At 36.7% G+C, this 23,366-nt stretch overlaps 1 protein-coding gene across 6 annotated transcripts in view; it reads right to left on the reverse strand.

Annotated features, from left to right (window-relative positions):
• Nucleotides 1-23,366, reverse strand: part of SIK3 (SIK family kinase 3) — a 243,932-nt gene that overhangs the window by 65,970 nt on the left and 154,596 nt on the right. For all 6 annotated transcript variants that reach the window (XM_079105415.1, XM_079105416.1, XM_079105413.1 and 3 more), the window contains exon 4: nucleotides 8,529-8,690. In XM_079105415.1, the coding sequence (XP_078961541.1) occupies nucleotides 8,529-8,690 (162 nt within the window). The remainder of the gene's footprint in view (nucleotides 1-8,528; nucleotides 8,691-23,366) is intronic.

A 23,366-nucleotide genomic window follows, 5' to 3' on the forward strand; every position in this document is an offset into this window, starting at 1 on the left:
GATGGAAGAGGCAGGCTGGGTCTCCTTTCCCACAGCTTCCTTCCTTTTGCCTCAGGCCTTAAAGCAAAGGTTTCCATTTCTTTTCTACCCTCTGTGTCCTTTAACTTTTCTATTCTCTACCGCCAATTCCCTTGTTTTCTAATTATGCCCAAATTAGTGACTTGTGATTAATAGATACTGGCATGAAAATCCTAGAAGTTGAGGAAAAGTAACAGAGAAGTCAATGTGTACAAACAGGAAATCTGTGTAAGAGCAATCTATGGTTGGGGAAGAAATTCTTTATTTTCAGTTTTTCAAACAGACATATATTTACATATCCTCAGACAAAAAGCTTCAGTGTGCCAAGAGTCATAAAAACTATAAGCTAAACAGAATGCATCTTGTTGGAACATCAACTTTTCCCCCTATATTTAACTGAGCTAATAATTTTAATATTAAAATAAATATAAACACGACACTGAATAGAACATAAAATGTGCAAGAATTTTAAAATTCAGGCATTTGATTACAAGTGTGTTTGAAGTTGATTATTTCAGACTGCATGAATTCCTTATTCACCCCACCCTACATGAGTTCATTCCCCTCTGCTGTGTGGAAAACCAGAGAAGCGATGCTTCTTCTGTTTTGGTAGCAGAACTATCATGAATGAAACCCTAAAATGAAAATCATCCTTGATCCTAGCAGGATGCAATCACTTTTCAAGATTAATATGACTTCACTTTTAACCTAAAACTATGATTGACAAAAATCTGCTTGTTTGAATCTTAATTTTAAAAATGTTTCATACAAAACAAGTCAACTGTGTACTTGAAATACCTTTTGAATAAAGGTACACTAATTTTTCATTTAAAGTCTAGCCTTAGAAATAGGATTCAGGGCTGGGGAGATAGCTCAGTTGGTAGAGTGCTTGCCTCATAAGCACTAAGGCCCTGGGTTCAATCCCCAGCACCACAAAAAAAAAAAAAAAAAAAAAAAGAAAAAAAAGAAATAGGATTCAGCAGAGATAATTTTTTCAAATTTTACTTTCCCAGTGGTCAACCATACATGAAAGCTACTCAGCACCTTCTTCTACTTGAGTGTCACGTGCCATGTCAGGGAAAGGACACAGATGGAGGCATTAAAATTCCAAGGCTTGATTGTGACTTGAATTCAGGACTCATAGTGGCCTCCTCTGGGTATCAATTTATTAACCTGTCAATCAGGAAGGTGCATTGAATGATAACTTAAACAGTGTCAGAATTATGACATAAAATTTGGATTGATACAATGAATGTTGCACAATAACTTCCTGGGGACAGTCAGGGACATTCTCAAGCATTACACTATATTAGTTTCCCGAAATCCAAGGTTTTCAACCTTGTTTTCCCATATGATAGCATTTCAGTACATTTATATTGAGAATGAGAGGTAACTGGACTTATAAAATGCTTTGATTTCTCATTTTTTAAAAAAATGGGACAGTCTTCCTCTCACTGTATTAAGGTCAAAATTTTCCATGGCACCTTAAATCCATGCACTATGAAAAGTCTTTCCCAAATACTGGCTTTCTGCAGTTGCCCTTCAGATCTTTGCCGTTTGCCAACTAAAACAATAACACGGGAGTGGGAACTGTCTCAGGGAGCCCATTCCGGGAGTCGACATTTCAAGAGAAATGTTTCCAACTTTCTTAAGTTAAAAAAAAAAAGTTTCCACAATTTTCAAAACATTCTCATAACATCTGAATATTTGAAAGAACTTTTCTTCAGGGAGTAAGCGAGATATATTTTATAAATTTTTAAAAATTTTCTCCTTAAGCCATCTTTGTTTTAAATATAAAAATTCCTCTAATCTTTGGGGACAGAATTAAAATTACTTTCAAATAGCAATTCATCAACCATTAAAAAAATAAGAAAATGGCATTTTTTATTTGACAGCTTAACATAATCTCTATTTCTAAACATATCTTTGAAAGTTCCCTCCTCCTGGCCCAGATATATGATTGATTATCCAGTCCTAGAAATCCTTCCTTCCATTCTCCCTGGTACTTGTTGTCCTCTTCTGCCTTTCCATGTCCACTAGCACTGTCCTCGTGCAGGATTTTACCACTAGCAGGCAGCCTTTCACTGGTCTTCCTATTACCTTCTTGTCTCTTCCTCCTCTCTCACCACCTTTCCCTGGTCCACCCTGAAGTGGATTTATTAAGCCATGTATTCAAATAATTATACAATCTGTATAAAATCTGCCCTTCCTGCCTTCTGATGCATGACCCCTCTACTTTTTCAGCGAACACGCCATATTCCACTGCTTTCATGCTTCTCCAACTGAGCTTCTCACTGGAATAAAAATAAAACCCCACAGTCCCACCACATGCAGCTGGCCCTTGCCATCTTTCTCACTACAACTCTTTCCACTTCTCTTCTTATAATCTTCAGTCAGGCTGACTTTTCTCCTGCCTCACAGATATGTTAGGTTCATCTCTCTCAGGCCCTTGCCTTGCTCTTCCTTCTGCTTGGAAGACTCTAGACTATCACAGTTAAAAGCAGTATCTCGCCCACATGGTTCTATCACATTATTCAGATTTTGTCTTTTTCACAGATCCCAAGAGAGTTTATTTGCTTGTCTATGACTCCCCATCAGAGTGTTAGTTCCAAGGGACAGTTGTATCTGCCACTTGTAACCCTGAGGCCTCCATCAGTGCCTGCACGTAGCAGGTGCTTTATCAGCATTTGCTAACTGACTGAGCCTCTGGGAGTCTCTTACTCCATTGATCCCATCATCCTTTAAGTCTCACCTCAGATGTTAGGTCCTCACTAGGGTACCTGTGTCCTTACCAGTACTGCTGTGAAATTTAGATCAGTGAAGTTACTGAGCACCTACGACAGAATAGGTATGTGCTAGCCACTGGGAGTGAAACAACAAATGGGATACATGAGCTACTGGAATTTGACAAAGTAAAGATTTCTTCATTCCTAAAATATTGTGTAATCAGACTGTGACTGGTGGGGTAATGATGTGCCCGTAAGATCTCTTCTACTGCACCGAACTACCATGTGGTAGCTACTGAACAGGCCGTCACCCATGTGGGCCGCATGCTGAGAGCCAGGTTGTACCTCTTCAGGCCTTCACATGATTTTCTACAGAACTTCACACACCTGAAGCATGAAAAATGAAAAGGTAGAGGCCAAGATCCTCTTCTTTTCCCAGCTTGGGACTCTACATGAAAGAAGCTTTATATGGGCGCTCTTCATAGGAAATTTAAAAAGTTTTGGAAAGTTAATTGTGCCAGAATATGGGAAGGGATTTCATTGTTTTCTAGTAAGTTATGTGCCAGATATTGTGAAATTAAGTGATATATGTGAAAAAATATTCGTGAAGGACTTAAAACACGCAAAGCCTAATCCAGTTAATTTTGAGGTCTAAACATTTGCAGGCTGAATATATTGTGTGAACCCCTGAGAGCAGCAGCTGTGTTGAGCTCCTGTTTGCTCTTCTTGCCCCTAAGGACGGATCATTTTAACAACAGGCAAGAACCACTGCGAATTCTTAGTTCCGGGTTTGATACCTTTGCCTTTCAGAAATAAAATTCTTTATTCTGGAAATGATCAATGCTTATACTATACTGCATTACTAATAATGAAAACGTTCTTTAAAAATTTTTACACAAGACAGGTTTGCTTGTGCCATTAAGAAAAAATTTTTAATTCCAAAACCAGGAAGAAAATAGTTGTTTACCAGGGATTCAATCTACAGAAACGTAACAAAAATACACAGATCAGAATTTAAGCACAAAAAATTGTATACTATGAAATGATGGTTGACTCTTGTAATGCCTCTAAATGAAGTTTACCTTCACATCCAGGGAACACACATCTAAGATAGCTAGGCTAGCATGGGCACTTGCAATAGCTAGATTTTTATACACATAATTCCCCATATTAATTCAAATAAAAAGTTAAAATAAATTAACATAGACACAAACATCCCAGAACAATTATTCATTTTCTATGCTGAATGCATGATTTTTAAAATCATAAGGAAAACACGAATTTCTAACATTTCCTAATTTGATTTTTCTTTCTTCCTTTTCTTCTTTTGGTTGTTGTGTGGTGGTACTAGGGATTGAATCTGGGTTGCTCTACCAGAAAGCTTTATCTCAGACCTTACTACTTGGGGGGTGGGGGGACGTACCTGGGATTGAACTCAGGGGCACTAAACCACTGAGCCACATCCCCAACTCTATTTTTGTATTTTATTTAGAGACAGGGCCTCACTGAGTTGCTTAGCACCTCCTTTTTGCTGAGGCTGGTTTTGAACTCGCAGTCCTCCTGACTCGGCCTCCGTAGCAGATGGGATTATAGGTGTGCGCCACTGTGCCTGGCTCTACTTTTTATTTTGAAACAGGGTCTTGCTAAATTCCGCAGGCTGGTCTTGAACCAGCTATTCTCACGCGTCAGTCTCCCAAATAGCTGGGATTACAGAACTACACCACCACACCTGGCTCTACTTTGAATTTTTATTAGTTCCAAGTTAATGAGCTAGAGGACACCTATGATGATTTTAAAGATGAGTTGCTTAAGACTAATACTGTCTTAAATAAAACAAAAAGGTTTCTTTTTCTCTCATGTGTTTATCTTATACATAGTATTCTTCTTACTGAGATTTAAAACACTTTATCCAAAAAGACCAAAAAGATCTGGGATCTGAAAGTCACTTCAGCTTTTAAAATTAAAGTTGACTTCATTACCTATCTGAACTTCTGTCAAAACCATCCAACCTACCTCTCCGTAATTGGCCATGTTCTACTCAGCTTCAACTGGCAGCATTTCTCCCCCTGGTCCATCAGTGCAAAGAAAATTTTGCAGGTGAGAATAAGAAGTCAATGTAGTTTATGTGCAATAAAGGAAGTACAGGCAATGACTGAGAAACTGAGTAATGATGGCATGTAAGAGAAAGAACGCATGAGCAAAGAAAAATGTTACTGTAGCAGGCCACAAAATTAGAGGTGCTCATTTATTCTTTGTTTTGCTCTGAAAACAAACAATAAAAATGTAGGCTGTGGGTTAATGAATTTGAAAATCTTGCCAAAATATATGTGTTAACACAGAGAGAGCCCAAGGCTGGCTGCCAGCACCCTCATGAGTCTGTGACACGCCAACAGATAACAGACTCTCATTGCGAATACTTGAATCTGTTTTAACTACTAATGGAGGGGGAAGGGAGAAAAAACTTAAAAATCACCTTACCCAATTATTCCAGTAGTTTCTAATTTCAATCATCAATCACCTCTGCATGTACTCTAGGTTCCTCAGTGCAAAAACTAAAGGACATAGGAATTTTCTTTAACTGAATCAAAATTGTTCTAAATTCAAAATTAAGAACCAAGGGAGGGGCAAGAGTTGTGGCTCAGTGGTAGAGCGCTTGCCTGCCATGTGTGAGGCCCTGGGTTTGATCCTCAGGACTGCATATAAATAAATAAACAAAATAAAAGATCCATTGACAACTAAAAAATAAGTAAAAGAATTTTTAAAAAACCAAGGGAAACATATTTTTTAAACTTTACTTTTGTGTCAGTGGAGGAAGAATAAAACTATGGAATATGAAGAGGGCTTTCTTTCAATTTACTACCCACATCTATAATCTAAAGATCAATGGTCAAATAGGTCAACAGATCAATAGGTCAATGACATTTGGGGTAGGATGAACAATGATCCCAACAAATACATATATATATTCTAAATCCCCATACTTTGTGAATGTGTTAACTTACATGGTAAAGGGGACTTTTTACAGAAGTGATAAAGGATCTTAAAATGGGAAGATTGTCTTGGGTTATCTGGGAAGGTCCAAGGTAATCAATCTCTAGGGTACTCATAAGATGGAATCAGGAGGATTAGAGTCAGGAGTAGCCAACGTGACAATGGAAGCAAGAGTTTGCAGTGCTGGGTATGGGACCCAAACCAAGGAATGCAGGTTGCCTCCAATAGCAGAAAAAAGGCAAGAAACTGGACTTTTCCCCTCAGAACGTCCAGAATGGACCAGCCCTGCCAGCATTTTGTCTTTAGCCCTGGACTACTGACCTCCAGAAATATAAGCTAAAATCTTTGTTGTTTCAAGTCACTAAGTGTGTTTATTTGTTGTAGTAACAGTAAGAAATTAATATATTCTACCATACTTTTAAGGATTGTGAAGTTTGGTAGATTTTATTACTATTAATTTAACTGTAGCTACAACAATCACAAAAGAGGATTTGAAATTGCCAGGTTGTAACCCACCTCTGTGGGAACTGCCACTATTGTTGGAGAAAATAAAACAGACATAAGAGGAAAGGAAAAACATGATTTTCATGTAAGATAAAGATAAGTCTTAATCTTATACACTGTGTAAGGAGCTAGCCCCAGACTCAAAGAGTCTACAAACAACATGGAAGTTCTAAACAAGAGTGAGGCCATCAGCCTGATATAAGTAAAAACATAGGTGACATTCCAAGGGTGTTTAAAGGGAATAGGCTTGCCTATACAAAAGAAAATCAAAAGAATCGTCAGCCAGCAAGTGTATCATAGGTATTTGGCCTATAATATGATATAAATTTTAATTCTCAACTCTTACCCTACTAAGAAAGAAATCTTACGTTTTTGTTTTGTGTTTTTGTGGTCCCAGGGACTGAACCCAGGGCCTTGGCATTCTAGGTAAGCACCCTACCATCAAGCTATATCCCTAGCCCAGGGAGGAAAATCTTTAGAACTGCTTTTTACATCTTGGTCTTCCAAAGCAATTATTCTCGAGCTACATTTCAGTTCTGTATATAAACTGCTTCCTTTCAATTTGGGAAATTATCAGAAAACCAAAATGGCTTATTATATATAGTTTCTATATGGATTGCAATCATTTTCTTCTATCAATAGATGGTGAGCTTGTATTCATTAGGCAAAATGCTGATAGTTTAGTAAAACTGAAGCATGAGCAGACTGAGGCAGTGAAAGTGCTTTACGGGCAGTGTCAGATGGGCTGAGTGAAATTCAAAGAGATAAAAAGGTGAACTGAAAAAAAGGAGTGGGTTAAAGCTGAGTATCATCTGTGACAGGCTTATCATGAAATCTGGACACATATATTTTGTATATAGAAAAAAACTGTTCAGAAAAACCTTAAGAGATCCTAAATCTACCTTTTAGCATCTCAGAGATGAAGCAGTTTTTAATAAAATATTGTTTTGGTGGGGAGGGGTAACTGGACTGCCAGGAAGCCACTATAAGATCTACTCTTACTAAGTTACCATAAAGCACAGCCTTAGAATAAGTATGTTTTATGTTGGTAGTGACATAAATCAACCTCTTAAATTGAAGCTGAGAAGGCATACAATTTTATCAGATTTTCCTTTCCATGTTATTCTACATTTATTCTTCATTATTTAAAAAGAAACTATCAATTAAAATAATAGCATTTTAAATATCACACTTTTCTTTCCCATAGTCTAGTTTCTACTAATACTATATTTAAAAAATGTATTCTGAAAGTTTATAAATTTTCAGTCTATTAAAAAAATAACCCAATTTTTTTCTTACTTTCCTAGTACATCTTTCTAAATAAACAGAAATAGATAGTTTCTTAATTTAAGAATCCTGAGTAAATGGGCAAAGGAATTGAACAGACACTTCACAGAAGAAACATAATCGATCAACAAACGTATGAAAAAATGCTCAACATCTAGCAATTAGAGAAATGCAAATCAAAACTACACTGAGATTCCATCTCAACTCCAGTCAGCATGGCAATTATCAAGAATACAAGCAACAATAAATGCTGGTAAGGATGTTGGGGTCGGGGTGCGGGGGAGGTACACTCATACATTGCTGGTGGAAATGCAAATTAGTGCAGCCACTCTGGAAAGCAGTATGGAGATTCCTCAGAAAACCATGGAATGGAACCACCATTTGACCCATATATCCCACTCCTCAGCATATACACAAAGGACTTAAAATCAGCAAACTACAGTGACACAGTCACATCAATGTTTATAGCAGCTCAATTCACAATACCCAAACTACGGAACCAACCTAGGTGTTCTTCCACAGACGAATGGATAAAGAAACTGTGGTACATATACACAATGGAATACTGCTTTGGTCTTAACGAAGAATGAAACTATGGTATTTTCTAATAAATGGATGGAATTAGAGAATATTATGCTAAGTGAAATAAGCCAATTGCAAAGAACCAAAGGCTGAATATTTTCCCTGGTATGTGGATACTAATTCATAATACTGGGGTATTTTGGACTAGACAGGGGAGAGTGAAGGGAGGGAAGCAGGCATGGGTGTTGGAATAATAGTAGAATGAATCGGACATTACTACACTGTGTGTGTATATGATGACATGACCTGTGTAAGTCTACATCATGTACAACCAGACGCGTGAGAAGTTATACTCCATTTATGTATAATGTGTCAAAATGCATTCTACTGTCACGCATAACTAATTAGAACAAACAAACAAAAAGAACCCTGAAGGACAAGTTCTTTGACCCTCTTTCACATCCTCAACACCCTTCTCACCTGCTATTTTGATATTCAGATTGGCATCCAGAAGCAAATTTTCAGCTTTTAAATCACGATGGACAATGTTCCGACAGTGACAAAAATACACAGCTGTGACGATCTGTTTGAACTTCCTACGGGCCTCCTTCTCCGCCATTCTACCATGGGCCACCAGGTGGTCTGTTTTGAAGAAGAACACAGTCAGTTCCCATTTTGGATGTTGGTATAATATCAAAAGGTAGTCTTAAGCAGGGACGCATAGGGGCCCCCACCAAATGGATGAGTTAAAGGAGTGAAACAAGTAAAATGAGAATAACACAATTCTAGTCCTGATTTGTATCCATAAAAACTCAATAATAATAAGGACTCAAACTATTTTAAGTATAAATCCTGTTTACACACTTGTACTACTGTAAGAAGAAGGCTTTCTGAGGGTTTAATGGTATTTTTCAAGAATCACAAAACTCGAACACTTTCTGTCATATTCCCATTGCAAAAGTTTCCACGTACATTAGTAAACACATGAAGATAAGCATCAGAAGTATTTCCTCTGTTAAAAGGTGAATTAAAAAGCAGAGTCCCTAAAACCAGCAATTTTAGGAAAAAGCAGTCACTGCCAAGGGGCAGAAATGCTTTATAAGGGACTCTGTTCAGGCCAGTATCTCTTTTGTTGAAGTTCCACACTTTGATATTTTGATCACTTAGCAATATACCTATATTTTCATATCAGCATTTGTTGGGCTTACTAAATGTTTTTAAAACTATGCTATTAATTTTTACAGATAACATCAATACAAAACCTAGTGAAGTTTCTACCAACTTAAATGAAATCATTTCATTGGCCATGCTACTAAAGTACAGCAAAATATACATGTGATAAGTTCTATAAATCTATAAATCAGGCTATCCTCAAAATTTTTAAAAATAATTTGATTCATAATCAATACAGAAAGTTCCTAATAGCCAATAATGGTGGTAGGTTTACACTGAATCGATGACGTACATGTCCCTCATCCAGTTCTTCATCACACCAACAACACACACAGGTCATGACAGCTGATACGATTAGAAATGTGAGTTGTGACACAGTATATTGACTGAAATCTTTAATAGCACTGTCCTTTAATCAAAGTAGCTCCACATAACATCAGATTGTCTTGGTGACATCTCACCCACAGGACCAGTCAGGTATACCTTTTTTTGCCCCCATCACAAAAAGGAAATTCAGGGTAAAACGTCATTTCTAGTGCTAAGACTGAGAACTTGGGGCAAAAAATGGTGGGAGAAGGATGAAGAAAGGGAGCCAAGTGATAGAATCGATCTACATGGCAGATTTTTTGAAAACTTCAAACTGCATTCTGACCATAGATAACATAAAATTCTGGAGTATAAATACTACAGTAACTTTAAAAACACGTCATATAAGTAAGTAAATTATTAAAAAACTAAAAAAAAAAAAACTGTTGTAATTTTTATTTACCCGGCAAAAGATCTTTGAAACATTTCCTTTAAAAATTATTATTGTTATTTCCAAGTTACCAACTTGAACAGGAAAAAGGAGAAAATAAAAGGTCTTCAGCTGGGATGTTAAAGGACTAGAACACAGTTTCCAATGAGAGTTCAGAGGTAGTGATAAATGAGCTGACACTCTCATGTGTTTAGGCTTCTGGTGAGATCTGTCATATGAACTTTAAACAACACAAAGTCCCTGACTAGGGACAGTAACTCAACATAAGCTGTTAAAGAACTGGATATCCATCAGACATAGAACGCTATGTTTTATTTTAAGAGGCCATTCTCTTAACAGTACCTGCTCCTTTGACCCCCTATTTCTCTTAAGAGAGGCCTAATTATTCTAATAATATGTTTTAGTTGCTAAACTTTGTCTAATTAAAGAGCTTTGAAGAGACAGCTATTCTTGAGAAACATAAAAATAAACTCTTATGAAGGTTTACCATCAGAAGCTCATTTGGCCAAGTCACCCATTAATTAAAATGCCCAAGAGACATTCGTCTGGCAGTAAATACTAATTACCAGAACACATCAAAGCACTTCTTAAATGCAACAGAATGATTAATTTTGTGATTTCCAAAATGATTTTCTTTTATTAAAAAAACTCTTTATAAATTTCTAAGTACCTTATTTTCCTAAAATGACTAGAAAGTTCTCCAAATTGTTACAAAGGCCCTACAGGAGCCCGAGGAATGCAGCTCAGTTCTGTTTTATCTCTACAATGACACATTGGTTGTCCTTGGACAAAACATTCATACTGACAATACTCCCACCTCTTGAATGTGCTAAACAGAAGTAGACTCTGTTGCATGCCATAGCTAAAGAAAGGATAGCATATTTGGGAATAAATGTGTACTTTGATTATGACAAAACTCTAATTTTCAAAGATGCTTTTAAAAGACAATTTGAACAAGGTAATTCAATATTATACCAAGAATATTTAAGCGTTTTGAAAAAGATGACAAAGTTCTTCATGATCTCGTAGTGCTTAAAGGTGATATTCTATACGCCTGTAGTCATTGTTAATGGTTCTGGTTAAAAGGTATCTGTGGTAGCACAATGGGTACGACTATAATAGTCAAAGCTACACCCAGCCTAAACTATAATATTTCCCCCAAAGTCAACCACACTATTCCAATAATCATGGATATAAAGAAGATATACAAATCACTTTAAAAAAAAAAGTGTTAGCTACAAATATTGGACATTTCCTGCTAGCTACCGTTGTTTGACGTTCCATTTTCTCTTCTTCGGTAGCACTGTGCATTTGCCCGCATGAAGGTACCAGTGGGTCAGGCCCGTTCGGATTTTAGCCTCAGGTTTCACTTTTGCCTTCTGACTCCCCTGCAAACACGACCACCACACACTCCCTGTCTGCTTTCAGGGCAAACTATGGGGTCCAGTGGGTGTGCCAGGAAGCCTGCAGTGGCTGTCAGTCCTCACTGAAAACCGCCTTTCGGGGCCTGCTGACAAATGCCTGCTTTGTATTCCTATATGCTCAATATAGGCAGCAAAAGTTCAAGTTCAAAAGTGAGATTCAAGTGAAGAAATCCAGAGCAGGAGGCCTGCCTGGACTCAATACACAGTCGTAGCATTTGAATAAATCCTGGGGTGTTTTCAGAAGGCACATGAAATAAAATGGCTCCTGAGTCCACACAATATTCAAAGTAAAATAAATTCTGAACCTTGTCAGGATAAACTCCACTTGCAAGGAATTCTAAAGAGTTATTGTACTTCTTCAGGCAATTCAGTGGGCTAGTTCTCCTAAGCACTGGCGACAAACATCACTCATATCCTCTGTCCCAATCACCCGACATGGTAGCCATGACCCTAGCTTCTGTTATTTCTAGATTCCTACCTCCCCCCATGTAAATAAACCCCAATGAGACGCCTGCTATATAAAGTTCATCACACTAAGTCCTTTTACACCATCAAATAACTATTTATCTATTTAGGTCTGGAGTAAATTTTAAAAGTTTTCTTCTACCACAACTTCACTCCCACCATCTAAACCAGACAGGAATGAGGTAACTCTCAGTTAAAAGGCAAAAATGGCTCTCCTGCTTCAAGCTCTCACCAAGAGTAGAGTCTAAGTTTTCTTTCTCACTTTTCAATCACCATAAATCATTTGGCACTGGCCTCTTTAACCTTTATCTGCTCTTACACACCCACACACAAAGTTAGTAACACTACAGAACTAATACACACTCAAAGGGGTAATATCATTGGATTGTACTGAATTCTGCAATTTCAAAAGTACTAGAACATTAGCACATAAAGCTTCCTTCAGAATTCGTTGTAATATTGTTCTGGTCTTACTTAGGAAGAAATACCGTGCGGTACATTTAGGTCCTAACCTTTCAAAGAGTGAAAACACACATAAGTCAGGCTTCACTTCCCTAGACCAGCTTCACTGGAGTATCAGAGGGATGCCACTAATGGGATAGCGGTGATGAGCTAACACTGCTTAAAATAAGTCTTTTCCACTCTAAGCAGACACTGTCTCCATTTGTCTGCTAAGACTACAACTCAGAGCTGATGTAAAACACTGCTCAAAAGGAACCTGACAGTAGGTCCAGCAATGGGCAGAAACTGCCTTTCTCAGGATGAACAGCAAGCACAGCTGAGAAAGGGGGAAGGCGGCCTGTGTGCTCTTCTTAGGTAGCTACCTGAAAAAACTTCTGCCCATCCCAAGCTAACCACAGCTAGCAATTCTTTACTTTGCCACTCAGTTCTATCATTTCTTCTTCCTACACCCATGGAAACGACTTCCTGTTTATCAAACAAATGCTTCATTCCCAAAGAGCCAGGGCGAGGTCAAAATAAATCAGCTGCCCGTGAACAGGCTCCGAAGGGCACTGGCACTTGCTATCGGTTTAAAGACTACTCTCTCTTTAATCCTCCATTGTCCTTGAACTCACAGGCCCAGGCTGCCATTGATGAGAAGAAGAGGGTTTGTCATTTTGCTGTCCTCGCCAAGGCTCCGACTACCTTACACCAGTTTCTTGATTTGTTCCTGCTGCTTGTTACTACCTTTCTTCATTTTTCCATTTGTCTAGGACAAAAACTTTTGTGTCATCTTTCATTCTTCTCATTCTCCCATACCCCACACCCAACCCATCAGTATATCCCATTAACTCTGCCTTCAAGATATATCCAGAATCCAGCTCTTCATCACTCCTCTCTCCATTCCCCTCTAGTGCCACCAAACCAGTTGAACAGCCATTGTCTCTCTTCTGGATTACTGCAGTCTTCTCCTAATAATACTGCTAACTAGTATCATTACTTCTGCCTTTAGCTTTCTGTACCTGCACTCAAAAACAGCAGCCAAAGTGATCTTTTCTTCTTCCTTTTCTTCTTCTTTTGAAGTAATTATTGATTCAAAAGAAGTTGCAAAAACAGCACAAACAGGTCCCATGTACCCTTTAGTTTCCCCTAAAGGTCAAATCTTACATAATTAAAAAATATATATCAAAACCCAGAATTTGACAAGGGTACAAAGTGTGTATAGTGCTATGTCACTTTATCACATGTAGCTCTGTGAAAGTACTGCTATAATCAAGATGCAGAATCACTTGGGAGTTATTCATTATTGAGCACTCACTCAGCATAGGCACACTCGCTACCCTTCTCCACCTCCCTAACACCTGGGAACCACAAATCTGATTTCCATCTGTATGATTTTGTCACTTAGAGAATGTTATATAAACGGAATCATATACTAGGTGACATTTTTTCTTTTTTAAATTATTATTTTTTATTTGTTCTAATTGGTTATACATGGCAGTAGAATGCATTTTGACACACAAATGGGGCATAACGACTCACTCCTCTGACTATACATGGTGCTGAGTCACACCAGTAGTGTAATCATACTAGGTGACATTGCCTTTTTCCATTCACCAGAATGTCCTTAATATCCAAAAAAGTTGTTGCATATATAAATCATTCGTCCCTTTTTACTACTGAGAAGTATAAAAGTATACAAGTACAACAGTTTGCTATCCATTCACCTATTAAAGGACACCGTTGGTTGTTTCCAGAGCTTGGTTATCATAGAAAAATCTGCTTTTATAAACAACAGTGTATAAGTTTTTGTATGAACCTAAGTTTCGGTTTATATGCTCTCAGGATGGTTCTTTTAAATCCTAAATCAGATCATGTGATTATTTTCCATTCAAATCTTTCAATGGATTTCAATTAGTGACCTCTAATCTCACCTTCCACTGGCTCACTCATTCTCCATAGCCACGTGTGCCTCCTTGCTATTTCCGAAGCACAATAGCACTATTCTTGCCTCTTGGTATTTTTTCTATTTTTTTATACCTGAAATGTTCTTCTGCCAGATATTTGCATGAACTTTTATAAAAACATCACCTCAGTGACATCTTTCCTGACCAGCCTCCTATCTTGATTGTCAACTCTCCCCTTAATATTTCATATCTACCTCCCTTTTGAACTTTATCATTTTCTAAGCAATTGTACATTCTACTTAAGAGTTTGTGTAATGTTTTTCTCTCCTACTTGCAAATACGCTTCATGAGGAGAGGGAATTTTGCCTATTTAGTTCATTACTGGTTCCAATACTTAGAACTGTATCTGGCACATATGGGGCACTTAGTATATATTAAAATAACAAAGAATAACTGAATGAATTAAAAAAAATTTAGTTGTAGATGAACACAATACCTTTATTTTATTTTACTCATTTTATGTGGTGTTAAGGATCGAACCCAGTATCTCAAGGCAAGCGCTCTACCACTGAGCCACAATCCCAGTCCCTAACTGAATGAATTCTTATGCTGGCTTCCTAAAACTACTTTCTGAACAATGCATTTTTTGTTTGTTTATTCCACATTTTATTGGTGCACTATAGCACACAATGATGGGATCTATTGTTACGTATTCATACATGAATACAATAAAACAATATAATTTGGCCAATATCACTCCCCAGCACTTCCCCCCTCCCTCACTGCTTCCCACCCCTTGGTCCCTTTCCTCTATTTATCTCCCTTTGATTTTCATGAGAATCCCACATCCCACACCCCAGGCACCTTTCTTATGCTTTTTCCTCTCTTGCTTCCATTTATAAGAAGAAAATCTCCCAACTCTTGACCTTCTGAGTTTGGCTTATTTCACTTAACATGATGGTCTCTAGTTCCATTCATTTTCCTGCAAATCATATAATTCCATTTTTCTTTATAGCTGAATAAAAACTCCATTGTGTATATATACCACATTATCTTTATCCATTCCTCCACTGATGAACACCTACACTGGTTCCACAGTTTGGTTATTGTGAATTGTGCTGTTATAAACATGGGTATGCAAGTACCCTATAGTATGACAAGTTTAATTCTTTAAGATAAATACCAAGAAGTGGTATAGCTGGGTCATATTTTTCTTTTTCTGAGGTAACACAAAAATTTCTTGTGCCTCACCAATGTATGAGCAATGCTTTGTTGGTTAATTCTGTAACAGAGGGTACAAGGTGTAGAAAAATATGTATAATATGCTTCTAATTGCTTAAGAGGGAAGAGGAAATACAAATATACACCTGTGTATGTATGTACATTGGTTTATATTTTCCAAAAGAATTAATTTTAAATGAAATACTTATAAAAATGGTTGCTTATACAGAAATGGAAAAGGGATAGAAGTTACACTTCTCTGAATGTATCCTGTTTTACACGTACTGTTTTACATGGAAATGCATAATGTCCTTCATAATTAAAACAATTCAGAATTGAATCAAACAGAAGGAACAGTAACTTCTAAAAGTTGAAAGCAAACTGTTAAAAAAGGAACCTAATTACACATAAAGTTGTGACATAACTAAGGAGAATTTTTAAAGTGATAATAAAATATAGTATTTTGCTTATATATATCCTCACTATGGCTTGAATGCTCATGTGCCTCCAAAATTCATGATGAAACTTAAATCTTGAAGCAATAGTATTAAGAGGTGGAACCTTTAGGAGATGACTAGGTTGTAAAGGCTCTGTCCTCATTAATAGGATCAGTGCCTTTATAAAAGAACTTAAGGAAGCAAGTTCATTCCCTCAACCTTCTTTTGCTACGTGAGGATCCAAAGGCAGGGCAGCAGACAGAGAGAGAACAAAGACAGACCTCACCAGACACCAAGTCTTCCCAACCTCTAAACTAAGAAATAAATTTCTATTATTTATAAATCATCCAGTCTAGATTGCAAATTGGTGCAGCCACTCTGGAAGCAGTATGGAGATTCCTCAGAAAACCTGGAATGGACCCACCATTTGACCCAGCTATCCCACTCCTTCGTTTATACACAAAGGACTTAGAGTCAGCATACAGTGACACAGCCACGTCAATGTTCATAGCACCTCAGTTCACAAAGCTAGATTGTGGAATCAACCTAGATGCCCTTCAACAGAAGAATGGATAAAGAAACTGTGCTATATATACACAATGGAATATTACTCAGTCATAAAGAAGAATAAAATTGTGGCATTTGCAAGTAAATGGATAGAGTTGGAGAATATCATGCTAACCAGAATAAGCCAATCCCAATAAACCAAAGGCCAAATATTTTCTCTGTTAAGTGAATGCTGATATATAACGAGGGCAGGGGTGGGGGCAGAGGGGAAGGGGAAGGGAAGAATGGAGGAATGTTGGATTGTGTAGAGGGAAATGAGGGGAGGGGGCAGGGGAAGGAAAGATAGTAGAATGAAATAAACAGTATTACCCTATGTACATGTGTGATTACACAAATGATGTGACTCTACATCATGTACAACCAGAGAAATGAAAAGTGGTACACCATTTGTGTATAATGAATCAAAATGCAATCTGCTGTCATGTATAACTAGATAGAACAAACAATAAAAAAAAAAAAAAGATGTTATTCAGAAGCCTAGGCTGGATCCACTGAATGAACAGTACAAATAAACATTCTGAAAGGAAAAAAAAAAAAAAATCACCCAGTCTAAGGTGTTTTGTTTTAGCAGCTCAAATAAACTATGAAAATTCTTCATGGCAAATATCCTAAAACCAAAAAGAACCAAGAGTCTCCTCATTATTTTTAACAGCATTAGTATTGTTTTGAATCACTTAATCTCTCCTTTGTTCTCTCATCTCAAAGTCTTTTGGAACCATAGGTTTTAACATAAGAGAAAAGAGATGCAAAGATATGATATTTAAGAAGTAGAAATTAGGCAGGCATGGTAGTACCTAGCTGTAATTCCAGTCATTCAGGAGGTTGAAGCAGGAGGATTACAAATTTGAGACCAGCCTAGGCAACTTAGTGAGACTCAGTCTCAAAATAAAAAGTGCTGGGGATATAGCTTAGTGGTACAGCATTTTCCTAGCATGCATAAGACCCTGGGTTCTATTCCCAGTACTGTGAGGAGGGAAGAGGAGGCAGCAGAGAAAGGGGGCGTGGTGCAAATTCATGTTTTACTTTTCTCTTTATAAAAAAATTTAAGTCCCCTGCATACTGACCCCTGAACAGACCTGTAAGCAATGATAATCCAGTGGCTAATGAACACTATGATACCTAATGAACTAGGAACAGTGCCAATACTCTGGTTTCTAAATGCTATTTTCTACTGGAAGGACCCAGAGCGCCTAAGAGAAATGTTTGGTTCCAGGTCTAGGACATAAAATGTTCAAGATAAACTGGTGATATTGTGCTTGAAAGCAAATAAAATATCAAATACTACTGAGATCACTTCAAAAGAACATAGGAATCGCCACTGGCTAAGAGGAACAAATGACATCAAAAGAACAATGCCTCAATAGACTGAAGCAATCAAATACATAAAGTCCATAATTCACAATCACATTATAAAATAAAATCAATCTTACTGGTCTCCACTGGAGAGTGCTGGGGTACCAATTTGATACATTAAAAAATCCAGCACTTATATGGCCTTTACTATAGATTCTAAACAGTTTACAAGGCAAATGTCGTTACAGAAGAATTATGTCTAATAAATGTAAAATGAATGAGAATTAAGCACCATTTTACAACATCTAATGAAGGTGTTTCTAGGCAACTAAATAATAAGGGCAGCTAAAACATTCAGTCAAAGGTTGACTAGAAACTTTGTAAGAAGTGGATTACATAAACAATACCTAAACCTACAGATTACTCTAAATATCACTGAAAGCGAGGAAAACAGATATTAAACAACACCTGAAGTAATGCAATAGGAAAGCTATGAAGTCTTTCTGCTCCCCCCACAAATTAAGCCTGTGTTAAACCAAATTCCTAAATATAACTACCATTTTACAAGGAATAGTGAGCAAGAAGAATATATTGTATAACACCATAAAGATAATATCAGTCAAATCCAGAACATTAAAAAAAAATTTTTTTTAAGAAAACCCAGTTTCTTTTTTTTTTTCTTTTCTTTTTTGGCACCAGGGATAGAACCCAGGGGCACTTAACCATTGAGCCACATCCCCAGCTCTTTTTATTTTTTATTTAAAAGCAGGGTCTCATTAAGTTGCTTTCAATGTCACTAAGTTGTTCAGGCTGGCATTGAACATGTAATTCTCTTGCCTCAGTCTTCCAAGCAGCTGGGATTATGGTGTGCTCCACCATTCCAGGCACAACTTAAATAAACGGCACAGAAAAAAGTGTATGCTGGCAGGGAGAGGAGGAGGTTGTTAAAAATTACAAAATATGTAAAACACTTATAACTCAATGGATGTTGAGATTTTATTGCACCATGATTTCAAAATCCATAAAGATATTTTGAGACATCTGTAAAAGGCTAAATATGTCCTGGCTACTATATGATCCTAAGAAATTATTAATGTCGTTGGGTGTGAGAACAGCAATTATAGACTTTATTTTAGTTGATTATCATGAAAGAGTAGCTGATAACTGATTTACTCTCCTACTTTAACCAACTATAAAAGTTGGACCGTATGCAGACATTGAACAGTAACAAGTACAGAGTTACATTCTTCAGAGAAAGTACCAGAGGGGAGTCTGACACTCACTCTAAACTACCACTTAGGGAAATGGAATCCAAGCAAAGAGAAGTAGTTTAGGGTAAAACAAACAAATCAGAGTTAGATGCTAATATTAGGTGGCAGGATAGCAAAGAAAAAAAAAAAAAAGAAAAGAAAAGTAGAGGATCAAAAAGTTGGAAGGTCTTTGGCTAATTCCCAAACTGCATAGGTGCAGAGCACACTATGGAGGGCCTAGCAGAAAACAACTGCTGGAAGGCTGACACATAACAGAAATTTTCAAGAGGTTACACAGTGCTCAGAAGATGCTGGAGTTTGGTTTAGCTTAAGAGGAGAGGTCTTGGTGAATATTCTAGGCACTCAGTTGAGACCCCAGAAAACACCCTGGGAGTAAGGGCTATGCTGTATGAGTAAGGACAAAATTAAAATAGAACCACTCTAACAAAGCCTAAAAATCAAGTCTCAGCAGAATCAGGTGATGCACCTAAAATTAAATTGCCTGATAGACAAACTCAGTACTAGAGAAGATAACAATCAAGAATCTACAGCAATCCAGAATCTCTTGAAAAACCACCTCTCATGTCCAACATACAATGAAAAATTACTAGACATGGCAAAAAGCAAAAGTGACCAATAGTCAAGGGATTAAAGTCAGTGAAAGCAGAACCAGAGATGATCCAGATATTGGAATTAGTTGGCAAGAACTAAAATCAGCTACTATGGTAAAGCACATGAAAAGGATAAAAAGAACTTTCTAAGAGAGAATTAGTATTTCCAAAACATATGTAATCTATAAGCAGATGATATAAAATTGTTAAATACCTGAAATTAAGAATTTATTACACAGACTTAACAGCTAGACACAGCAAAAGACAGGGTTTATGAACTTGAGATAGGTATGATTCATTGCTAAGTTTTAAAAATCCTTACATAAAAGAAAAATACTAAGTATTTATGAATGAAGTTATATTATAATATATTATATTATATTATGGATTTGCTTTAAAATATTTGATCAAATAAAAGTCAGGCATGTAAGGCATTCCTTTGATCCCAGCACCAGGGAGGCTGAAGCAGGAAAATCACTGAAGCCCAGGAGTTCAAGACCAGTCTAGGCAGCACAGTGATACCCCACTTCAAAAAAAAGACGACGACAACAAAAAAAACCTTATCAAAATAAAAAAAGAAAGAAAAGTTTAGGGATAGGATAAAACAAAAACAGCAAAATATTGCTATCTGTCAAAATTCTATGATATAGTTCAATGGCAGAGCGCTTGCCTAGCACCCATAAGGGCCTGGGTTCAATTCCTAGTGCCGAAAACAAACAGAAAAGCAAAACAACCTGCGTGATAAATACCATGAGGATTCATTATACTGTAGTCCTTCCCCTAAAATGCTTGAAAGTGCCTGTAGTAAAAGTGAAAATTTTCATTTGTATATACCAATGTTCATTCATAAAAGCAGTATACACAATAGCCAAAATATGAAAACCCAAGTGCCCATCAATAGACAAATGGATAAATAAAATGTGGTATACACACATATTTATACACACACTGAAATGTCATTCACATTTAAAAAGCAAGGATATTCTGACACATTACAACATGAATGAATCTTGAGAACGTTATGCTAAATGAAATAAGTCAATCACAAACAGACAAATACTGCATGATTCCACTTAACATAAGGTACCTAGAGGTAGTTCAATTCAGAGACTGCAAGAAGAATGGTATTGCTAGGGGCTGAAGAGGGGGAAATGGGGAGTTATTATTTAAAAGACATGGTTTCCATTTTGCAAGACGAAAAGATTTCTGTGACTAGATGATAACGAGGACAGCACACTCATGTGAATGTACTTAATGTCACTGAAATATAAACTTACAAATAGTTAAAATAGTTTTATGTTATACATATTTTACTATTATATACATATAATATATTATATATATATAAAAAATATATTTGTGTGTGTAACCTTTTTATTTTGAGACAGGCTGGCTTTGACTTGTGATCCTCCTGCCTCAGTCTCCCAAGTAGCTGGGAATACAGGCATGTGCAACCATGCCCAGTTTTACATAATGTTTTAAAAAACAGCATCTCAATCTCTTCCTCTATATCTCTGTCTCTGTTTCTCTCCCCACCACACACACACAGAGGAAATATTTTCAGTACATCAAAGTTTGAAGATACACTGAAATGCAATGCACTAATTCCAAATACGGCTTAAGAATCTCTTTGTGTAAGTCAAATATTTCTAAAGATGATATTTAAAATCTTATCATTTCTCTATTAGTTTCAATTTGTCAGAGAAACTACATTTTCCAAAAAGGGTTAAAAAAAATAGTTCAGAAAACTCTCAGGAAAAATGTGAATAAAGAAGCCAAGCAAAAATATTCCTTTGGAACTTATACGCAATATAGTAAAAATATGTGACTCACTTGCTGTGGCATTTATTTTTACGTCATGATAGAAAATACAGTATGATCAGACAACTATAAATAAATATGCGGCAATAAAGTGAAGTCAAAGCACAGGTGACTTTCTCATACATCTAGGATACAAATGTAAATGTTAGCTATGGCTGATATTAAGAATAAAAAATAGGGGCTGGGGAGATAGCTCAGTTGGTAGAATGCTCGCCTTGCAAGCACAAGGCCCTGGGTTCGATCCCCAGCACCACAAAAAATAAATAAATAATAGAAAATAATAACAGGAAATTAATTGGGGAATGAAGTAGAATTGTTTTGATTCAGAGTAGCAAGATAAAGTTAAATGGAATGGTTGATTCTGTTAGCAAATAGCTAGTTTATATAGTCGAAGGGAATACTTTAGTGGAAAAACAGTAGTTTTGTTGGGAACATACAAAAAATGTTGAAAATTAAATGCAAGGTGTTTTTTTTTTTTTTTAAAGCCACAACAAACCAGCACAAAACCAGTGTGTCCAAATAAATATGTTAAGAGTCTGCAGATATCTAGGAGGTAACAAGATAAAATGACTCCATGCAACACTGAACTCAGTATCAGGTACACAATGATGATGTGATTCTGTCTTTCTCATTCCCTGCTCTCCTGGTCAGTCTTTGAGCGCCCCGTGGCATTAACAAATAGCGTGTGAGAAGCTGTAGGTTCCACTAGTGTTGGCGCCACTAGGAAATGTTATTTTAAGGCACTGAGCATGTTCATAGTAAATCACACACATTTCAACAGACTCCTCTCAAGTTAGTAATTTTAAAACAAAATGACCATGAGTTCTGCCTGGTATTCAGGAAACTACTTGATAAAGTGCTGATTTATGAGTTCATGATCTCAAATAGGAAGTTTGGGATATATAGCTAAAGAAATCATATTGTAGACGTTTTAACTTATGAGTTTAGTGGTTTACAAACAGTGTCTCAATTCTGTTTGTAATATTAAACAGGACCACACTTCTGTGACAGTCCCTTTATAATACAGTGCTAAACGGAATGCAATAATCATCTCAATAAATCAACTGAATGAATAATAAATGCTCATTCAACCACCATTTAGTGAAACCTACTACACTGCTTAAAATTCGTAATCTGGAATATATCTTTCTATGCACAGTTAACCAGGAAAAAAAAAAAAAAAAAAAGGTATTTCTTCCTCCAGTTCAAAAGCTCATTTAACAAAAATGAGCTATAAAATAACATAAAATCCCAAACTTGACTTGGACTGAGTACCTGTTATGTGTTAGACACTGCACTAAGTAAGGAAGAGCAGATGAATGAAATATTAATGCTATAATCTACAATCTACTGACATTCTTTCATTCACTGATCCATAAATATTGGGCCTGTATTCTCTGTGGGTACTATCCTAAGATTAGGCATAGATCAAAAGTAACAAAATTCTTATTCTAATGATGCTTATATTTTAGTGAAGGGAGACAGTAAACAAATGAATGAATGAATGTCAATTGGATATAAGAAACAAGAAGAAAAACAAAGTAGAAAAGGGGGTAGAGAGTGATCAGCTAGTAGGAACAATGAGATTTAGATAACATGGCCAGCAAAGCCCTCGCTAATGAAGTAACACCAGATAAAAAAGACTTGAAAGAAATGGGAGAGAGAGTAGTTATCTGGGGAAAAAAAAAGAGTATTTCAGGAAGAAGGAAGAGAACAAACACAGGTTTTAAAGTGCGGACACATTCAACAGTTTAATGAACAAGAAAAGAGAAGAGAACGTAAGGAGAATGCAAGCAGCTGTGGTCAAAATGGTGAGAGACCAGTTTTATGATCGAAACTACAGATTTACTCCAAATAGATGCAAAAGCCAATAGAAGTAATTGAACGATAAGATCGCACTTGCATTTTAAAAGAATCACTCCAGATGTAACAGGGGACAAGGGCAAATGCA

The sequence above is a fragment of the Sciurus vulgaris genome, assembly GCF_902686455.1.
Source record: "Sciurus vulgaris genome assembly, chromosome: 11".
NCBI classification, from domain to species: Eukaryota; Metazoa; Chordata; class Mammalia; order Rodentia; family Sciuridae; genus Sciurus; species Sciurus vulgaris.